Consider the following 19,495-nt stretch of genomic DNA (forward strand, 5'->3'; position numbering starts at 1 on the left):
AGTCGGTTAGGACATCTACTGTGTTCATGACACAAGTAATTTTTCCAACAATTGTTACAGACAGATTATTTCACTTATAACACCTCCCATTCTATTAATGCAACATAAGCATAATCAATTATTCTAATACATCAATTATTTGGAACAGCTCCAATCATGACCCCAAGGTGAACTCCTGACACGCCACTCGGGAGATCCTAGAACATTTCTAGAGTATGACATGACAAGGTTATAGCATCAATGTAATATGATTCATAAAGCCTTTATTAAGTGGTGCTTATGTCACTGGTTCATGTCATATTTAACATAATGAGTTATGTCACATTTGACACGGGTGGTTATGTCACACAGTTATGCCACATTTATTAATCCTTTATAGAGTATGACAAATGGTTATAGATGATTTGTTACCCATTTATGTAGTGCTTATGAGAGCTTACTAAACAGACAATAATGAATTGTTTAATGGTATATTCTCTAAAGTGTAATAGACAAGATTGGCATTGGAAATAGGATTTAGTTCTGTTCTAATATTGTAGACGTCACAATTTCACAACCTTAATTGGACCGACGTGACTGTGAACAACAGAGTCAGCCATTGATGAGTTATGTAAAAAATCTGAAACTATAACAAAAAAAGTATGAGAGAAAAATCACAACAAAAGCATGACGCAATTACTAATCTTGTTGAAGTGATCTGTTCCCAGTGAATTATTACGACCAGTGGCAGTCGACCAGTCACTTTCTCTTTTTAACGTCGCTGTCCCAGAGCACCCATCAGGTATGAGAGCCATCGAGGTTGACAATGACATACATTGTAAAGGAAAACTGTCATTTATATGGTACATTTATGTAATTTCAAAAGTAAAATGGTGTCACGCCTTGGTCTTAGTATTTTGTGTTTTCTTTAATTATTTGTTCAGGCCAGGGTGTGACATGGGTTTATTGTGTTGTCGTATTGTTTTTTTTTTTAGGCATTGGGATTGTGGTTGATTAGGGGTGTGTCTAGCATAGGCTTGGCTGTCTGAGGCGGTTCTCAATCAGAGTCAGGTGATTTTCGTTGTCTCTGATTGGGAACCATATTTAGGTAGCCGGGGTTTCACTGTGTATTTCGTGGGTGATTGTTCCTGTCTCTGTGTAGTTGTTCACCAGACAGGCTGTATAGGTTTTCACGTTCCGTTTGTTGTTTTGTATTTGTACAGTTATTTCATGTATTCGCTATTCGTCATTAAAGAACATGAGTAACCACCACGCTGCATTTTGGTCCAACTCTCCTTCAACAAACGAACGCTGTTACAAATGGTGTGAAACCTTTTACTGCAGAACACTGTAAGTTATGGTGCATTGTGGGAAAATGTTGTGGGCGGTGAAAAGATTACTGTATTTTGAATTGTATTGTAAAAAATTATGGGTTTTGGGTTTGGAGTGATGAAAAGTAGCTAACAGCTAACTGCTCTTTCATGTCTCTTCATTGAGAATAGCAGCCAAACGGAACCATTGCTATAGACACTCACAGACTCAGAGACACCATGAGCAGAGTGCATGCAGAGCGAGCTGCACGCAGGGTGTGAGTGACAGACAGAGAGGAGCAACTAATGGATTTACTAATGGAGGAAGTTATTTCTGATTTCGGGCAAGGCCGGGCCTTGAATTTGTCAGAAGGAATCTAGGTAGGGCCTAGGTATGATAGGGCCTGAACGTTGTGGGCATGGGTAGGACTTAAAGGTCATGAACAGTCAAAATCGTGTTTTTCATGAAATTGGATGATACTGTATTTGAATGAAATCAGATCAAAGTATGAAAAATTACTGTTTGCTTGTACATTGATAAAGTGTGATCATAAAGTTTCTGGTCCTCTCCCCATGTAAAACACTTAGATTTAGAAGGCGGGATTAATAAGGGGATAGGGTGACATCACCCTCACTCTCATTTTAAGACACCAATGGTAACATAATATTCTCTTACCTAATTTAAATAAGTAGCGCCTTGTAACCAATATCGGAAGGCGTGTTTTTGGAAGGGTTTGGTTTACAGTATACAGCTAGATAGCTACTCTGCTAGTGCCAGAATCTGACTGCCGGGTGTCAGCAAATACACTAGATGGCCAAAAGTATGTGGACCTCTGCTCATTGAACATTTCATTCCAAATTCATGGGCATTAATATGGAGTTGGTCCCCCCTTTACTGATATAACAGCCTCCACTCTTTTCTGAAGGTTTTTCACTAGATGTTGGAACATTGGAACATTGCTGTGGGAACTTGCATTCAGCCACAAGAGCATTACTGAGGTTGGCACTGATGTTCTGCGATTAGGCCTGGCTCGCAGTTGGCATACCAATTCATGCCAAATATGTTCAATGGGGTTGATATCAGCAAACCATTTCTGTATGGACCTCGCTTTCTACATGGTGTCATTGTCATGCTGAAACAGGAAAGGGCCTTCCCCCAAACTGTTGCCACAAAGTTGGAAGCACAGAATAATCTGGAATGCCATTCTATGTGGTAGTATTAAGACTTCCCTTTACTGGAGCGAAGGGGCCTAGCCCGAACCATAAAACGCCCCTGACCGTTATTCCTCCAAACTTTACAGTTGGAACTATGCATTAGGGCAGTTAGCGTTCTCGTGGCATCTGCCCAACTCAGATTCGTACGTTGGACTGTCAGATGGTGAAGCGTGATTCTTCACTCCAGAGAATGTGTTTCCACTGCTCCAGGGTCCATTGACAGCGAGGTTTACACCATTCCAGCTGATGCTTGGCATTGCGCATGGTGATCTTAGGATTGTCTGCAGCTTCTCGGCCATGGAAACCCATTTCATGAAGCTCCCGACGAACAGTTCCTGTGCTGACGTTGCTTTCAGAAGCAGTTCGGAACTCGGTAAAGAGTATTGCAACCAAGGACAAACTATTTTTACGAGCTAAGGGCTTCAGCACTCGGTAGTCCCGTTTTGTGAGCTTGTGTGGCCTACCACTTCGCGGTTGGGCCGTTGTTGCTGCTAGACATTTCCACTTCACAATAACAGCACTTACAGTTGACTGGGGCAGCTCTTGCAGGGCAGAAATTTGATGAACTGACTTGTTGGAAAGGTGGCATCCTATGACGGTGCCAAGTTGAAAGTCACAGCTCTTCAGTATGGCCATTCTACTGCCAATGTTTGGCTATGGAGATTGCATGGCTATGTGCTCGATTTTGATACACCTGTCAGCAATGGGTGTGGCTGAAATAGCCAAATCCACTAATTTGAAGGGGTGTCCACATACTATTGAATATAAAATGTATAATAAAAGGTTTACACTATTCATCTATGGCATAGATACTTATATGTCTCCCCTTTCATCTGTGTCTGGTGTTAGCTAGTTACTGACTAGCTAGGTCTTCAGCTGGCATGGATTTTTTATTAGATGTATTTATTTAACCTTCATTTAACTAGGAAAGTCAGTTAAGAACAAATTCTTATTTACAAGACCTCTCAAAAGGTCGGGAAAGGGGATAGGATTTTATTTATTTACATTTTTTAGGACAAAACACACATCACGATAAGAGAGACACCATAACACTACATAAGAGGGCAGACACATAAGACAATGTTAGCAACATAGCAACACATGTCATTTAGCAGCAACACTTATAACCTTAGCATCAGTGGGACATCACTTAACAATAGTGCATCTAGGGGGTGGGGTGAGAGGGATTACTTAACCTATCCTAGGTATTCAAAGAGGTGAGGTGTCTCCTAGAAGGTGGTGATTGACTCCGCTGTCCTGGCGTCGTGAGGGAGTTTGTTCCACCATTGGGGGGCCAGGGCAGCGAACAGTTTTGACTGGGCTGAAGCTGTACTTCCTCAGTGGTAGGGAGGCGAGCAGGCCAGAGGTGGATGAACGTATGCCCTTGTTTGGGTGTATAGAGCCTGGAGGTACTGAGGTGCCGTTCCCCTCACAGCTCCGTATTCATGCGAGCTTCAACTGGAAGCCAGTGGAGAGAACGGAGGAGCGGGGTGACGTGAGAGAACTTGGGAAGGTTGAACACCAGACGGGCTGCGGCGTTCTGGATGAGTTGAAGGGGTTTAATGGCACAGGCAGGGAGCCCAGCCAACAGCGAGTTGCAGTAATCCAGACGGGAGATGACAAGTGCCTGGATTAGGACCTGCGCCGCTTCCTGTGTGAGGCAGGGTCGTACTCTGCGGATGTTGTAGAGCATGAACAAACGGGCCACCGCCTTGATGTTTTTGAGAAGACGGTGTTGTCCAGGATCACGCCAAGGTTCTTGGCGCTCTGGGAGGAGGACACAATGGAGTTGTCGACCGTGATGGCGAGATCATGGAACGGGCAGTCCTTCCCCGGGAGGAAGAGCAGCTTATTTCGTCTTGCCGAGGTTCAGCACCGTCATCCACTCTGATATGTCTGCCAGACATGCAGAGATGCGATACCTGGTCATCAGAAGGGGGAAAGGAGAAGATTAATTGTGTGTCGTCTGCATAGCAATGATAAGAGAGACCATGTGAGGTTATGACAGAGCCAAGTGACTTGGTGTATAGCGAGAATAGGAGGGCCAAGAACAGAGCCCTGGGGGACACCAGTGGTGAGACTTCTGCCACGCCACCTGGTAGGAGCGACCTTGGGTAGGACAGAGAGAGTTAGAGGAGAGGGCCAAGAACAGAGCCCTGGGGGACACCAGTGGTGAGAGCAGTGACAAGGTTATAGCCACCTGGTGTAATATGATTCAGAGGAAGCATTCAGTTGAATGACTGGTTCATGAAACCGATAATGAGTTATGGAGAGAGAGTCAAGAAGGTCATTCAATGACAGTTTGAAACCTGACTGATTTGGATTCATTCAGAGAGATAGAGAGCTGGCCAAGGACGGCACGTTCAAGAGTTTTGGAGAGAAAAGAAAGAAGGGATACTGGTCTGTAATTGTTGACATCGGAGGGATCGAGTTTAGGTTTTTTCAGAAGGGACGTGCAACTCTCGCTCCTTGAAGACGGAAGGGACGTGCCAACGGTCAGGGATGAGTTGATGAGCGAGGTGAGGTATAGGGAGAAGGTCTCCGGAAATGGTCTGGAGAAGAGAGGAGGGGATAGGGTCAAGCGGGCAGGTTGTTACGGGGCAGGCCGTCACAAGACGCGAGATTTCATCTGGAGAGAGAGGGGAGAAAGAGGTCAAGCACAGGGTAGGGCAGTGTGAGCAGAACCATTTATATGTCGTTTGACTTAGCAAACGAGGATCGGATGTCGTCGACCTTCTTTTCAAAATGGTTGACTTTAATCATTGCAGAGAGGGAGGAGGGGGGAGGGGGCGGAGGATTCAGGAGGGAGGAGAAGGTGGCAAAGAGCTTCCCTTAGGGTTAGAGGCAGATGCTTGGAATTTAGCGTGGTAAAAGTGGCTTTTTGTTGAGACAGAGGGAGGAAAATGTAGAGAGGAGGGAGTGAAAGGATGCCAGGTCCGCAGGGAGACAGGCTGTATAGGTTTTCACTCCATTTCCGTGTGCCCGGAGTTATGTTCTGTATTCGAGCTCGTCATTAAAGAGTCATCGAGCCACGGAGCGGGAGGGGAGGACCGAGCCGGCCTTAACAAGAGAGTCAAGGGATGCAGAGAGGGAGGAGAGGAGGGCATTGAGGAAGAATCAGGAGATAGGTGGGAGAAGGTTTGAGCGGAGGGAAGAGATGATAGGATGGAAGAGGAGAGAGTAGCTAACAGAGAGCTCTTTCATGTCTCTTCATTGGAATGGGACGGAACCGCTATACCATCCGAGTAGGGGCAGTGTGGGAGGTGTTGGATGAGAGCGAGAGGGAAAAGGATACAAGGCAGTGGTCGGAGACTTGGAGGAGTTGCAGTGAGGTTAGTGGAAGAACAGCATCTAGTAAAGATGAGGTCGAGCGTATTGCCTGCCTTGTGAGTAGGGGGGAAGGTGAGAGGGTGAGGTCAAAAGAGGAGAGGAGTGGAAAGAAGGAGGCAGAGAGGAAAGAGTCAAAGGTAGACGGGGGAGGTTAAAGTCGCCCAGAACTGTGAGAGGTGAGCCGTCCTCAGGAAAGGAGCTTATCAAGGCATCAAGCTCATTGATGAACTCTCCGAGGGAACCTGGAGGGCGATAAATGATAAGGATGTTAAGCTTGAAAGGGCTAGTGACTGTGACAGCATGGAATTCAAAGGAGGCGATAGACAGATGGGTAAGGGGAGAAAGAGAGAATGACCACTTGGGAGAGATGAGGATCCCGGTGCCACCACCCCGCTGACCAGATGCTCTCGGGGTGTGCGAGAACACGTGGGCGGACGAAGAGAGAGCAGTAGGAGTAGCAGTGTTGTCTGTGGTGATCCATGTTTCCGTCAGTGCCAAGAAGTCGAGGGACTGGAGGGAGGCATAGGCTGAGATGAACTCTGCCTTGTTGACCGCAGATTGGCAGTTCCAGAGGCTACCGGAGACCTGGAACTCCACGTGGTCGTCATTGTCGCTGGGACCACCAGAGTAGGGTGGCCTTCGGCCACGCGGTGAGGAGCGTTTGTATGGTCTGTGCAGAGAGGAGAGAACAGGGATAAACAGACACATAGTTGACAGGCTACAGAAGAGGCTACGCTAATGCAAAGGAGATTGGAATGACAAGTGGACTACACGTCTCGAATGTTCAGAAAGTTAAGCTACGTAGCAAGAATCTTATTGACTAAAATGATTAAAATGATACAGTACTGCTGAAAGGCCAGCTGGCAGTGGGTGCGTTGTTGACACTACACTAATCAAGTCATTCCGTTGAGTGTAATAGTTTCTGCAGTGTTGCTATTCGGGGCTAGCAGGCTAGCTAGCAGTGTTGTTTACGTTACGTTGCGTTAAAAGAACGACAATAGATGGCTAGCGAACCTAGAAAATCGCTCTAGACTACACAATTATCTTTGATACAAAGACGGCTATGTAGCTAGCTAAGTAGCTAGCTACGATCAAACAAATCAAACCGTTGTACTGTAATGAAATGAAGTGAAAATGTGATACAACCTGTGAATGCGACCGGGTAGTTGAGTTCTATACAGAAGACGTTGGCTAGCGTTGGCTAGCTGTTGGCTAGCTAGCAGAGTCACCTACGTTAAGGACGACAAATAGCTGGCTAGCTAACCTCGGTAAATTAAGATAATCACTCTAAGACTACACACTCTAAACCTAAACAACACAATTATCTTGGATACGATGATACGATGATACGAAGACAGCAAAGACAGCTATGTAGGTAGCTAACACTAAACTAATCAAGTCGTTCAGTTGAGTGTAAAAGTTTCTCAGTGCAGCTAATCAGTGGACGTTAGCTAGCTGGCTAGTGAAGACTACGTTAGGACGGCGAAATACGATAATTACGCAATTATCTTTGATACAAAGACGGCTATGTAGCTAGCTGAGAAGAAATTGCTAAGATAAGACAAATCAAACCGTTGTGATATAATGAAATATAATGAAAAAGTTATACTACCCGTTGGAGCGACGTGCAGATGCGACCACTCGCTCCAACCGGAACCGGAACACAACATGGCAGCTGCACAACATGGTAGCAGCACAACACATGGTACAAACATTATTGGGCACAGACAACAGAACAAAGGGCAAGAAGGTAGAGACAACACTACATCACGTGAAGCAGCAACACAACTGTCAGGAAGAGTGTCCTTGATTGAGTCTTTGAATGAAGAGATGGAGATAAAACATTCCACTTTGAGTGTTTTTTGCAGCTCGTTCCAGTCTCTAGCTGCAGTTGAGCGACCCAGGGATGTGTGTGCTTTGGGGACATTTAACAAAATGTGACTGGAAGAATGGTTGTTGTAGGTGGAGGATGATGCTGCAGTAGGTATCTCAGATAGCGGGGGAAGGGTAATTCAAAATCGTGTATTTTTCTATTGTATTGTCACTGACCTGGTGGTGCAGCAGGACATTCAAGTAGTTACCAACCAATAGCTTGTGAGTTCAAATCCTATGTGATGTATAGTCCCAATTAATTAGCACTCAGCAGTACAAAAAAAGAGTATTTTCGCAGTAGCCGGTAGTGTAACGAAAAGTTTTAACAGCGCAGTTACCGCAAAAAAACGGTACCAAAGATTACAATAAGAATAAATTACTCTAAAAACAACTAGATTTGTTTTACAGTGTAGCAGTCAACCTGCTTGCACCAATCCAATGTTATTACAGTAAAATACTGTGAAACACAAACCCCATCTCCCGTCAATGAATTTAATCAGTTAATTTGTTAATTCACTACGAGTACCGTAGCATTTACTTTAGTACAATATAATACAGTCCAGTTTACTGTATTGTACTGCGTTGTAGATTACAGTAGGTATAAATTACTGTCAAATTCACGGCAACCCCTTTACAGTGTACCCAGGTCACCTAACCCCACCCTGAAGATAATCATGGAATCTACGTCAGCCCTAAGCTGCTTAGTGAAGAGGGGGAAGAAGCTGGCTGATCTGGCTGGGTGGAAGACACAGTGTAAGCCTCTTTACCCCTACACTGTTCTGCTGTATACCTTTAGGCTATGCTATGTGGTCAGTGCTCTGTGCTGTTTGCTGTCTTGACCTCGACCCTGAAGCCTTTGATACAGGTTCCATTCTTGAAGAGTCACCTCTGCTCTGGAGGTCTGGGATGTCCACTTGAAGGAGATCTACAGGAGGAGATTCCTTTGGAAATCTGCATCACGCGCTCTCTTTGGATCTTTACATGACCCGTGATGGTGGATGTCTGACATGTTCACAGCTCTGAGATTTTAGAGGCCTGTCCCCACATTTTTGTCGAAGTCCTCTGGGCAGGAGGGTTGAAGTGTCCTGGTAGAGTTGAAAGCCATCCTAGGATTCTGGCTGAGTTGTATTTAGAGTGTTGTACCCTGCTCTGTGGGAAGGCCGAGGGGGAACCGGGCAACATGCCCACCCTCAACAGCCTGGGCAAGCTGTGTAGCTCCAACCGTAGCCACACAGTGGACCGCCTCGCCCGCATCAAACATAAAAACTCAGTCAAGCGCATGTCCATCATTGAGGACGGTCAAGTGGCTGAGGTGCTCTACCTCATTCCCAAAGTGTACATGCAGCAGCTGCCGTACCTCAACCCTAACGACTATTACCTGAGCGAGAGACTTATCGATCTGGCACCAGGTAGGTCTATGGTATGGGGTAGGAGGTCCTGGCAGGGAAAATCTGTCTGTCTGTTAGTGTCTATCTGTCTGTCTGTCTACTGGTCTGTCTGTCTTTGTGTCTGCCTGCCAGCCTGCTTGTATCTATTAATCTCTTTACTCTTCATTAGTCACTTTGAACTCGCCATTGTTTTTCAGAGTTATACAACTAGCTCTACATACTTTTTGAGTACGGTTTGATATTAGCATTAAGTGCTGTGGTCCAAGTGCAGCATCAGTCAAAGCTCAGCGTGCTGTTTGTGAGTAGGCAGATAAAGCAGATTATGAAAGTGGATTGATAAGGCTTTGCACAGAGATTGAGATTACTTCATTTTAATTGTATTGAAAGTGAGTAATTATAGCACTTCAGGCACTGCAGCACTGGCCTGTGTGTGTGTGTGTGTGTGTGTGTGTGTGTGTGTGTGTGTGTGTGTGTGTGTGTGTGTGTGTGTGTGTGTGTGTGTGTGTGTGTGTGTGTGTGTGTGTGTGTGTGTGTGTGTGTGTGTGTGTGTGTGTGTGTGTGTGTGTGTGTGTGTGTGTGTGTGTGTGTGTGCGTCCATGTTTGTGGTGTGTTACGCAATCATATCTTATTTACTCCAAAAAAGTGTTATTGCAAAGTCCAAAATGTATTGCTGTCTTCTCGGAATTTATGTAATATAAAACTTGTGCAGGGAAAGGGGCCAAAGTCTGCCAAGTATGGAACCAACATGGTGGTTTACATCAGGATTACAGTGTGGATGAGGACTTTCATTTACATTACATTTACATTTAAGTCATTTAGCAGACGCTCTTATCCAGAGCGACTTACAAATTGGACTTTCCAGACCTTATTCGTCCATTGACTGCACGTCAGGCTGTGAGATATGGGCTAGATCCCAAATGGAAACCTATTCCCTATATAGTGCACTACTTGAAGTTGATCAGTTGAAAATGATCGATCGTTGGTCCATCCTCCATGGTGGACAGCGTTTTCTTATACTTAGTATGAACATCTAGCCACAGCGGGGGTTGGAAAAGTTGCAATGACTTCATTATGACTTATTTTATGTCATGGTCAGGTTGTAAACTGGTTGTTTAAAGATGGATGCCCCAAATGGAGGCCTATTCTCTATATAGTTCACTATTTTTGACCAGGGTCAATAGGTATGTAGTGCAGTTTGGATGCCATTTGGGATGTACCTTAGATTGTAAGATGTGCATGATAACTAACTCGCTCTTATCACATGACTATCATCTCTGTTTTGTAATACATTATACTATCAGAAGCTAACCCCCCATCAATGTCCAGAGATAGATAGAGATCCAATAGCTGCACTTTAATTAAGAGCAGGATTAGAATTAATCCCAATTTGTGTTGGGTTATTTTAATACATCGGTGGTGGAAGAGGCAATTGCTTCAGACCTCACATCCCATCATCAAGAGGCCTCATGAGCTGGGCATTTAAAAAAGAAAAAGATTCTCAGCTCGAGGCTCCCTAACCAGTGGCGTGTCCAGAACATTTTGAAAGCAGTGGCCAAGGTGGGGCACAGACCCAGTTTAGGGGGGGTCATAACATTTTGAACCTTAATCGATGCCAGGTGGATTAATTCAATATAGTTATGATAGTTCAACACATTAAATGCTTCAGTTTAGGCATGGTACATTTCCCTGTTCAAATAAATCACAAATCAATTCCAAAAGTTTTGTTTGTGTTTGCATTCAAGGTCAGGATTTACATGAGGGTATTAGCATACATCAGTAAATTCACTTAAAAGAGCCAGCCAGCGTGTGAATCATACCTTGACGCTCGTGGGTCTCTAGATTTTTAAATGGACCAAGTAAAGATGTAATGTAACTGTAAAAATGTATTACTTTTTAAATGTGTCTCGATCACAACCAGTCATGGAGTTTTCATCTGATTGTCAAACAAATAACTTCAAAAAGTAGGTTAAGTAGATTACCTGTGCACGTTCGTCTACTGCAAAATATGTCCAGCGACCGAACAGTGCCTGGCCACTGTGCCCAGGTTAATGAGGCCACATTGTTGACAAAAAAGGACCAAAAAAAGGAATTTACTCTATAGAGCCAAATAATAATTCCTAATAGATCAATAATGTATTTCTATACATATATTATATAGGTTTTCTCATAATGGTAGAAACAGGTGTCATTAATCACCCACAGACTGGTTAATAATAATGGACTATTCCACCCTGACAGAGTTCCAGTGCATTGTTTCACGTGATATGATTGCAAACGTGACTTTCATTGAAATTAACCTGCAGCAATAATAAGCTTTCAGAGCGGTGAACTGATGAAAACTAACCAAGCGCTCCAGGACAAGTTGTCTACAGAAATAAAGGAACTTAAAATCAAGAAATTCAACCAAGACAAAAAAGACAAGGCCGATGGTAAAGTCTACTTCTGGAGAAACCCTGACAAAAGGGGTCCTGCTCCCCCTCTCCATGACAGATGCAGGAGGGATGCCGCTTACTTCTATCCACCCTTGTCTGATCAACGCTCTACAACCAGCGCCTCATCGGCTTCCAGCGGTAGAGACTGGACGGACAGAAGGGCGGAGGAGGCCGCAGGCACGCGCATCGACGAGATGTCGCACCCGACTGGGTAAGAAGAAACGAATATCAGAGGTCCCAGAACCCACGGGACTGAGTGTCTTTAATTTATCAAGCAAGATATTGAGCCCTGCCCATGTCTCTTTGCTTAATAAAGGGTTATCTTTTGTGCCTACAACTCGGTGCAACGATTTTGATGTTAAGGTAGACATGTTCAAGTTTTTCAGAAACATCCTTTTAAGGGAATACTTTAGCTCCCCTAATTCTGACACTTCTATTGAACCAGTAGGTTGCTCTCCTGCACATACTCTGACTCATTTTAGAAGCAAGAGTTATTTTATACCTCCAGCCAATCGCAATCACTCTATCGAGACATATTGCAGACTTGTGGAAAATTATGTTGGACTTCTCCTTAAGAATAAACAGGGATCCAAATCTTTCCATAATTTACCCAAGAATGAAAAACAAGCTTTGCTTGATTTACAATCTGATACGTCAGTCCTTATTCGTCCTGCTGATAAGGGTGGGTCGGTTGTACTCATGGATAGGACAGCTTATGTACATGAGTGTCATAGACAGCTGCTTGACAACACCTTTTACAAGAAACTCAGAAGTGACCCCACTTCCCAATTTCAGAATACTATCTTGTCTGTCCTAGATGGGTATTTAAGTTCTGGTCAGATAACCAAAAAAGAACATGCTATTCAACACCCTAAAATTGCCACCTTCTATACTTTGCCGAAATTACACAAGAATGTTACACAACCTCCAGGGCGCCCTATTGTAGCGGGCATTGATGCAGTAACGACCCCTATTGTAGCGGGCATTGATGCAGTAACGGCCCCTATTGTAGCGGGCATTGATGCAGTAACGGCCCCTATTGTAGCGGGCATTGATGCAGTAACGGCCCCTATTGTAGCGGGCATTGATGCAGTAACGCCCCTATTGTAGCGGGCATTGATGCAGTAACAGCCCCTATTGTAGCAGGCATTGATGTAGTAACGGCCCCTCTATCTACTTCTGTTGACCACTCGCAGAACAGCTCCCCTCCTTTGTAAAGGACACCAGCAGTATGATCTCTATCATTGAATCTCTTGATCCTCTCCCTGAGAATACCTTGTTAGTTACTTTTGATGTTGAGTCATTATACACTAATATTCCACACGAGGGCGGTAATTGAAGCTATGGAACATTTTCTTCTGCAACGTGACCCTAATGAACTACCTTCCAGTGCCTGCATTGTAACATTGGCTGAAATAGTACTCACGCATAACTATTTCATGTTTCTAAATGATTTCTTTATTCAGACTAAAGGGACTGCTATGGGATCCCCCATGGCTCGTAACTATGCTAATTTGTATGTGGGTTACATGGAGAAACAGTCTATTTTCAATCCTCTCAAAAATGTTTTCTTGCCTCACATCATTATTTGGAAGCGGTATATTGATGATATTTTTGTTCTATGGAGGGGTGATGCAAAACAGCTCCAGGCTTTCCATGCTTTTCTTAACTCCTGTTCTGAGCATCTGAGATTTACTATGCAATCTGATACACGTCTAATCAGTTTTCGTGATCTTCTGATCTTGTGAGAAGATAATGTTCTATACACTGATCTTTACAGGAAACCTGCTGATCGTAACAGTTTGTTGAGGACTGATAGTTGTCACCCACTTCCCTTAAAAAATAGTTTGCCCTACAGCCAATTCTATCGAATCAAAAGAATTTGCAAAAAACAGTCCGATTTCGACAGAAATATGGCTGAGACGCAAAGAAAGTTCAAGGAGAGGGGCTACAAGAATGATCAGATTAATATTGCCATTGAGAAAATTCAAAACAAAACGAGACATGACCTTTTTCAAGGTCAGTCTCGCAAAAAGACGCATTCTTGCGTTCTAACTACCCACTATTCAAAGTGCTCTGAACAAATTAAGGGAATTGTTCACAAACATTGGCACGTCCTAAAATCCGATGATAGTCTCGGTAATGTGTTTTCGGACCTTCCCTTGGTCGTATTCTCGCGGGGCAGAAATCTCAGAGACCAATTGGGAAACTCTGATTTACCACCCCAAGATATTCCTGAACGTCTATTTGCGCCCCTACTGGATGGAAATTACAAATGTAATGGCTGTGCTCAATGCAATGGCACTTATAAATGTAGATCCTTCAAACACCCACAAACAGGGAAATCGATCCCAATAAAATGTGTTATTACGTGCTCCACTAAGGCAGTTATTTATCTTATAACTTGTCCTTGTGGTAAAAATTATGTAGGTAAAACAAAGCGCTAATTAAAAGTACGTATCTCAGAGCATCATAGCACCATTAGGTGTAAAAACTTTACTTATCCAGTTGCGGCCCACTTCTTGGAGGCAGGCCACTCGATTTCGTCTCTGTGTTATATTGGCATTGAACATGTCACCCTCCCTAGGAGAGGGGGTGACCTTGATAACTTATTGTTAAAACGAGAGGCTGCCTGGATCTTTAATTTAAAGACCCTTGCACCCTTCGGTCTCAACGTAGACTTTGATCTGAAGCCATTCTTGTGATTATTGTGACTTTGCCATTGTAATTGTGTGTAAACTTGTATAGTCAAATTAATCTATGATCGTATGCTATCCATTTGTTTGTATGCTGTTCTTTGTATGACATTGTAATATTTGATTATTAACCAACGATATTAGGCCACTCGTGGCCATGATTACAGACACCTGTGTCTTTTGACACTATATAAACGAGTCATCCCGCAGTGTTTGTGATTATACCCTGATGAAGACAGCTTGGCTGTCGAAACGTTGGTATTACATTTTTGCATCTGAGCTCCAAGAGTATGCGGCTCTCTTTTATTTTCAAGCTGCTGACAATACTGCCATCGTCTTCTTTTGGTTGTTGTTGATACCCCTACCCAAGGTAGAACATAATACAACCATGTTTTCTCATATCCCTAATGTCTCCCATATATGAAATGGAAAAACAACTAAGAAAAACAAGTGGGCTCAGACATCGGACATCGGAATTAGATATTTTGGGGTTCAAGGTTCCTTGAAGGATTTTGTATCTTTAGCCCCTACTCTTGTAATTATGTCAGCTATTCAATGTGTGGTGATCAGTATCAAATTCTACAGCAGTTGGGTGCAGACATTCAGGAGATGTGGCTTGCATGCCAACGAGACCAAATTGAATAATTGGAATGTTATCTCAGCATGAATGATGCTGGGGATACTCCAGTAGTGGAATGGTATGTTTGACCATCCTCTTGTTTGCCATAGATTCAGTCTTATGTTACAAAATTTGAAATGTTGTTTTTTGCATTGGATAAAAGTAGACTCACAGATAGAAAATGGTGTATCATACACTACAGTTGAGCAACAATGGGAAAGTAATTCTGCTTTGAAAGTTAATCAACTTTGAGAAAATGGCCCTTGAATATTTTTGGTACCTACTGGAGAGCTATTCTTAGTCGACACCCATTCAGAATCATTCACATCCTCTTAAGCTTTGTGAGGCTATGTACTAAACAACCAAAGATTTGAAGCCTAAAGGCTGGCTTATACTACGGGTGTGTTAATGAATTTAATCTGGAATGCCAGATTGTGCTCTGGGCGTTGGTAAACTCAGAGCATTGTCAGATTGGCCGTTCGTAAATTCAGAGCGTTTCGCACTCTGAAGTCCCGAAGCGCACACTCAATGCTCTGGACGAAAAGTAGGGTTAATCCAAACGTTCTGACCTAACAACAGCAGTCAAGCACCCAAACTAACTGGCTAACTTTGCTAGTTACTGCACTTCCAGTCACAAATGAGAAAACAGCTCACTCTGGAAACACGTTTTCAAACCTTTTGCTATGAGACGCGAAATTGATGCTCAGATGCATCCTGTTTCCATTTATCATCATTTAGATGTTTCTACAACTTGATTGGAGTCCTCTTATTGTAAATTACATTGATTGGACATGATTTGGAAAGACACACTTGTCTATATAAGGTCCCACAGTTGACAGTGCATGTCAGAGCAAAAACCAAGCCATAACGTCGAAGGAATTGTCCGTAGAGCTCCGAGACAGGCTTGTATCGAGGCGCAGATCTGGGGAAGGGTACCAAAACATTTCTGCAGCATTGAAGGTCTCCAAGACCACAGTCCTCCATCAATCTTAAATAGAAGAAGTTTGGAACTACCAAATCAAATCAAATCTTAATGGTCACATACACATGGTTAGCAGATGTTAATGTGAGTGTAGCAAAATGCTTGTGCTTCTAGTTCCGACCATGCAGTAATATCTAACAAGTAATCTAACAATTTCACAACAACTACCTTATACACACACAAGTGTAAAGGAATGAATGAGAATATGTACATATATATATATATATATGGATGGATGAGCAATGGCCGTGTGGCATAGGCAAGAAGCAGTAGATGGTATAGAGTACAGTATATACATATGAGATGAGTAATGTAGGGTATGTAAACATTATATAAAGTGGCATTGTTTAAAGTGATTTGTGATACATTTATTACATTTATTACATCCAATTATTAATTATTAAAGCGGCTAGAGATTTGAGTCAGTATGTTGTCAGCAGCCACTCAATGTTAGTGATGGCTGTTTAACAGTCTGATGGCCTTGAGATAGAAGCTGTTTTTCAGTCTCCCGGTCCCAGCTTTGATGCACCTGTACTGACCTCGCCATCTGGATGATAGTGTTGTGAACAGGCAGTGGCTCGGGTGGTTGTTGTCCTTGAACTTTTTGATCTTCCTGTGACATCAGAAGGTGTAGGTGTCCTGGAGGGCAGGTAGTTTGCCCCCGGTGATGAGTTGTGCAGAACTCACTACCCTCTGGAGAGCCTTACAGTTGTGGGTGGAGCAGTTGTCGTAGCAGGCAGTGATACTGCCCGACAGGATGCAATCGATTGTTTATCTTTAAAGGTTTGTGAGTGATTTTGGTGACAAGCCAAATTTCTTCAGCCTCCTGAGGTTGAAGAGGAGCTGTTGCGCGTTCTTCACCACGCTGTCTGTGCGGGTGGACCATTTCAGTTTGTCCGTGATGTGTACGCCGAGGAACTTAAAACTTTTTACCTTCTCCACGATCATCTCCTTTGTTTTGCTGACGTTAAGTGTGAGGTTATTGTCCTGACATCACAGTCCGAGGGCCCTCACCTCCTCCCTGTAGGCCGTCTCGTCATTGTTGGTAATCAAGCATACCACTGTAGTGTCGTCTGCAAACTTTATGATTGAGTTGGAGGCGTGCATGGCCACGCAGTCCTGGGTGAACAGGGAGTACAGGAGAGGTACAGGAGAGGGCTGAGAACGCACCCTTGTGGGGCTCCAGTGTTGAGGATCAGCGGGGTGGAGATGTTGTTTCCTACCCTCACCACTTGGGGGCGGCCCGTCAGAAAGTCCAGGACCCAGTTGCACAGGGCGGGGTTGAGACCCAGAGTCTCGAGCTTAATGACGAGTTTGGAGGGTACTATGGTGTTAAATACTGAGCTGTAATTGACAAACAGCATTCTTCCATATGTATTCCTCTTGTCCAGATGAGTTAGGGCAGTGTGCCGTGTGATTGCAATTGTCTGTGAACCTATTGGGGTGGAAAGAAAATTGGAGTGGGTCTAGTGTGTCAGGTAGGGTGGAGATGATATGATCCTTGACTTGTCTCTCACAGGAGTTGATGTTGACGGAAGTGAGTGCTACAGGGCGATAGTCATTTAGCTCAGTTACCTTGGCTTTCTTGGGAACAGGAACAATGGTGGCCCTCTTGAAGCATGTGGGAACAGAAAACTGGGATAGGGATTGATTGAATATGTCCATAAACACACCAGCCAGCTGGTCTGCGCATGCTCTGAGGACGCGGCTCGGGATGCCATCTGGGCCGGCAGCCTTGCAAGGGTTAACACGTTTAAATGTTTTACTAACATTGGCTGCAGTCAAGGAGAGCCCGCAGGTTTTGGTAGGGGGCTGTGTCAGTGGCACTGTATTGTCCTCAAAGCGAGCAAAGAAGTTGATTAAGTTTGTCTGGGAGCAAGACATTGGTGTCCACGACGGGGCTGGTTTTCTTTTTGTAATCCATGATTGACTGTAGACCCTGCCACATACATCTCATGTCTGAGCCGTTGAATTGCGACTCTACTTTGTCTCTATACTGATGCTTAGCTTAATTGATTTCCTTGCGGAGGGAATAGCTACACTGTTTGTATTCGGGCATGTTTCTGTTCGCCTTGCCATGATTAAAAGCAGTATTTCGCGCTTTCAGTTTTGCATGAATGCTGCCATCAATCCACAGTTTCTGATTGTGGAAGGTTTTAATAGTCACTGTGGCTACAACATCACCGATGCATTGCTAATAAACTCGCTCACCAAATCAGCGTATACATCAATGTTGTTGTCTGAGGCTATCCGGAACATATCCCCGTCCACATGATCGAAGCAATCGTTGAATCAGATTGGTCGGACCAGCGTTGAACAGACCTGAGGACGGGTGTGTCATGTTTTAGTTTCTGTCTATAAGGCTGGGAACAACAAAATGGAGTCGTGGTCAGATTTGCCGAAAGGAGGGTGAGGGAGGGCTTTGTATGCATTGCGGAAGGTAAAGTAGCAATGATCCAGAATACTGCCAGCCCTGATAATATTTAGGGAGCCTTGTTTTCAGATGAGCTTTGTTAAAATCCTCAGCTACAATTAATGCAGCCTCAGGATACGTGGTTTCCAGTTTACATGGTCCAATGAAGTTCTTTCAAGGCCAACAAGGTGTTTGCTTGGGGGCGGGGGGGGGGGGGATACACGGCTGTGATTATAATCAAAGAGAATTCTCTTGTAGATAATCAAATCAAATCAAATTTATTTATATAGCCCTTCGTACATCAGCTGATATCTCAAAGTGCTGTACAGAAACCCAGCCTAAAACCCCAAACAGCAAACAATGCAGGTGTAAAAGCACAGTGGCTAGGAAAAACTCCCTAGAAAGGCCAAAACCTAGGAAGAAACCTAGAGAGGAACCGGGCTATGTGGGGTGGCCAGTCCTCTTCTGGCTGTGCCGGGTAGAGATTATAACAGAACATGACCAAGATGTTCAAATGTTCATAAATGACCAGCATGGTCAAATAATAATAAGGCAGAACAGTTGAAACTGGAGCAGCAGCACAGTCAGGTGGACTGGGGACAGCAAGGAGCCATCATGTCAGGTAGTCCTGGGGCACGGTCCTAGGGCTCAGGTCCTCCGAGAGAGAGAAAGAAAGAGAGAATTAGAGAGAGCATATGTGGGGTGGCCAGTCCTCTTCTGGCTGTGCCGGGTGGAGATTATAACAGAACGTGGCCAAGATGTTCAAATGTTCATAAATGACCAGCATGGTTGAATAATAGTAAGGCAGAACAGTTGAAACTGGAGCAGGAGCATGGCCAGGTGGACTGGGGACAGCAAGGAGTCCTCATGTCAGGTAGTCCTGGGACATGGTCCTAGGGCCCAGGCCAGTTGAAACTGGAGCAGCAGCATGGCCAGGTGGACTGGGGACAGCAAGGAGTCATCATGTCAGGTAGTCCTGGGGCATGGTCCTAGGGCTCAGGTCCTCCGAGAGAGAAAAAAGAAGAGAGAAGGAGAGAATTAGAGAATGCACACTTAGATTCACACAGGACACCGAATAGGACAGGAGAAGTACTCCAGATAAACAAACTGACCCTAGCCCCCGACACATAAACTACTGCAGCATAAATACTGGAGGCTGAGACAGGAGGGGTCAGGAGACACTGTGGCCCCATCCGAGGACACCCCGGACAGGGCCAAACAGGAAGGATATAACCCCACCCACTTTGCCAAAGCACAGC

The 19,495-nt window shown here is 44.3% G+C and overlaps 1 protein-coding gene across 16 annotated transcripts in view; it reads left to right on the top strand.

Annotated features, from left to right (window-relative positions):
• Positions 1 to 19,495, top strand: part of ablim1a (actin binding LIM protein 1a) — a 147,417-nt gene that overhangs the window by 23,861 nt on the left and 104,061 nt on the right. For 2 of the 16 annotated variants that reach the window (XM_046359142.1, XM_046359148.1), the window contains exon 1: positions 8,471 to 9,115. The exons of 2 other annotated variants lie outside the window; for them this stretch is intronic. In XM_046359142.1, the coding sequence (XP_046215098.1) occupies positions 8,887 to 9,115 (229 nt within the window). In that variant the 5' untranslated portion in view covers positions 8,471 to 8,886. Of the gene's footprint in view, positions 1 to 8,463; positions 9,116 to 19,495 lie in introns of those variants that run through there. 12 more of the 16 variants (XM_046359149.1, XM_046359156.1, XM_046359141.1 and 9 more) reach the window with 11 other exon arrangements.

The sequence above is a fragment of the Oncorhynchus gorbuscha genome, linkage group LG08, assembly GCF_021184085.1.
Source record: "Oncorhynchus gorbuscha isolate QuinsamMale2020 ecotype Even-year linkage group LG08, OgorEven_v1.0, whole genome shotgun sequence".
Lineage (NCBI taxonomy): Eukaryota > Metazoa > Chordata > Actinopteri > Salmoniformes > Salmonidae > Oncorhynchus > Oncorhynchus gorbuscha.